Source organism: Amphimedon queenslandica, unplaced genomic scaffold (assembly GCF_000090795.2).
Source record: "Amphimedon queenslandica unplaced genomic scaffold, v1.1 AMPQUscaffold_6700_Cont21344, whole genome shotgun sequence".
Lineage (NCBI taxonomy): Eukaryota > Metazoa > Porifera > Demospongiae > Haplosclerida > Niphatidae > Amphimedon > Amphimedon queenslandica.
In genome coordinates, this window is record NW_003553011.1 from 1 (window position 1) to 1,924 (window position 1,924).

At 38.6% G+C, this 1,924-nt stretch overlaps 1 protein-coding gene across 1 annotated transcript; it reads left to right on the forward strand.

The window, feature by feature from the left end:
• The first annotated feature begins 334 nt into the window (after positions 1-334).
• Positions 335-1,468, forward strand: LOC100637441 (tigger transposable element-derived protein 6-like). The gene has a single exon (XM_011410722.1). The coding sequence runs from the start codon at positions 335-337 to the stop codon at positions 1,466-1,468; it is 1,134 nt and encodes a 377-aa protein (XP_011409024.1).
• Positions 1,469-1,924: the final 456 nt, after the last annotated feature.

A 1,924-nucleotide genomic window follows, 5' to 3' on the forward strand; every position in this document is an offset into this window, starting at 1 on the left:
TGCTTCTTCAGATGTCAAACACCTCAACAAGCGAACCTCTCCATACATTGAGATTAATGATGCCCTATATAAGTGGTATCAAGTTGCCTGTTCTAAACAAGTGTACCCTGATGGAAGCCAGCTGATGGCCAAGGCAAAAGAGATTGCCCTTTCATTGGAAATACCAGAATTTACAGCATCTATTGGGTGGTTTGACCGTTGGAAGAAGAGGTACAACATAAAACAAATGAAAATATGTGGTGAGTCAGGTGCTGTATGAGGTGAGACGGTTGATTCTTGGAAGGAGAGGCTGCCTGAGCTGATTTGTAAATACGAACCAGAGAATATTTGGAATATGGATGAAACTGGATGCTTCTGGAAAGCCTTACCTAATGAAGGTCTTGGGCAAAGTGTTTATCAATGCCGAGGAGGGAAAAAGAGCAAACAGCGTTTTACAATAGCTTTTTTCGTAAATGCAAATGGAGAAAAAGAGATTCCAATTGTTGTATGGAAATCAGAAAACCCCCACTGCTTTAGCAAGATCAAGAAAACTGACCTACCAGTCATGTACTACAGCCAACCTAAAGCCTGGATGACGGGGGAAATCATGGATGAGATACTCAAGAAAAAGAATCGCCAGCTTATTGCCAAAGGGAGGTCGGTACTGCTACTCATGGATAATGCTGGATGCCATCCAGAAAGTCTTGCTGAGAGGTATAGCAATATTAAGATCGTGTTCTTACCCCCTAATACCACAAGCGTTTTACAGCCACTTGATTTGGGCATCATTCAGGCATTTAAAATCAAGTACCGCAGGCTGCTATTGTCTCATGTTCTAGCTAAGATTGATGAGTGCGATACTGCACATGATGTAGTCAAGTCTGTGAATGTGCTTACTGCAATTCGATGGGTTTCAATGGCATGGAGGGAAGTTACGGCTGAAACAATCAAAAAGTGCTTTCGCAAGGCTGGAATTCTATCTGGTGACTCCTTCAGTGTTACAGTAGTACCTCATTCTGATGGTTCGGATCCATTTGCTGATTTAGATGAAGATGAAGATGTTTCACATTTGGATAATCTTGTTGGCCAAGTTGTCAGAGCTGTTCATGGCAGCACTGATCCTGAGTTGTCAAGCAGCAGTGAGTACATTTGCTTTGATGACCAAATACCGACATGCCAAGAGTATGATTCTGAACACTGGGAAAGTCAGTTTTTTAATGAACTGACAACTACTGGTGATATCAATGAATCTCATGATGCTGATGCCGGAGATGAAGAAGTAGAGGAGGAACAACAGCCATTAGTTCCACAATTAAAGTCATTTGGGGAAGTAATCAAGTCCTTAGAGGATGTGCAAGCTTACCTTGACCACAGGGGTTGTGCAGAGTTAGCAATGGACACTGGTATCCTCCTCAATAAAGTTTCATCTTCAAGTCTTTCCTTTACAAGCAGCACACAAACTACATTACTAGACTACTTTCATCCATAAAACCATGCATAACTCATGATATACTGACAAATAAACATAGACTTTATTATAATTAATATGATAATCTACCCTTAATATGATTTAATAACTATTATTCACCACCCCTGAATTAAGGACACCCCTGAAATAAGGACACTTCAGTAGATCCAAATGGTGTCCGGAGTTAAGGGGTTCCACTGTATAATCATCTCTTTTTCCTTTTAGAATGATGATAAAGGCGTCTTTAATACAACTCTTAGTAGTAAAGAATACTTAATTGCTGCAAATACCTTTTGATTAACCAAGGAAGAAATTGAAAAGATATCCAAAGATGCCATGAAATATACTTTGACTCTATAATGATATTAAAATTTGACTACATACTGTAGGATCAATGTATATTTTATACCTTTATTTATGCATTTTATTTTAAAAATTTATAAAAAAATTTAGTCCATTTAAATGAATTATGCAAGC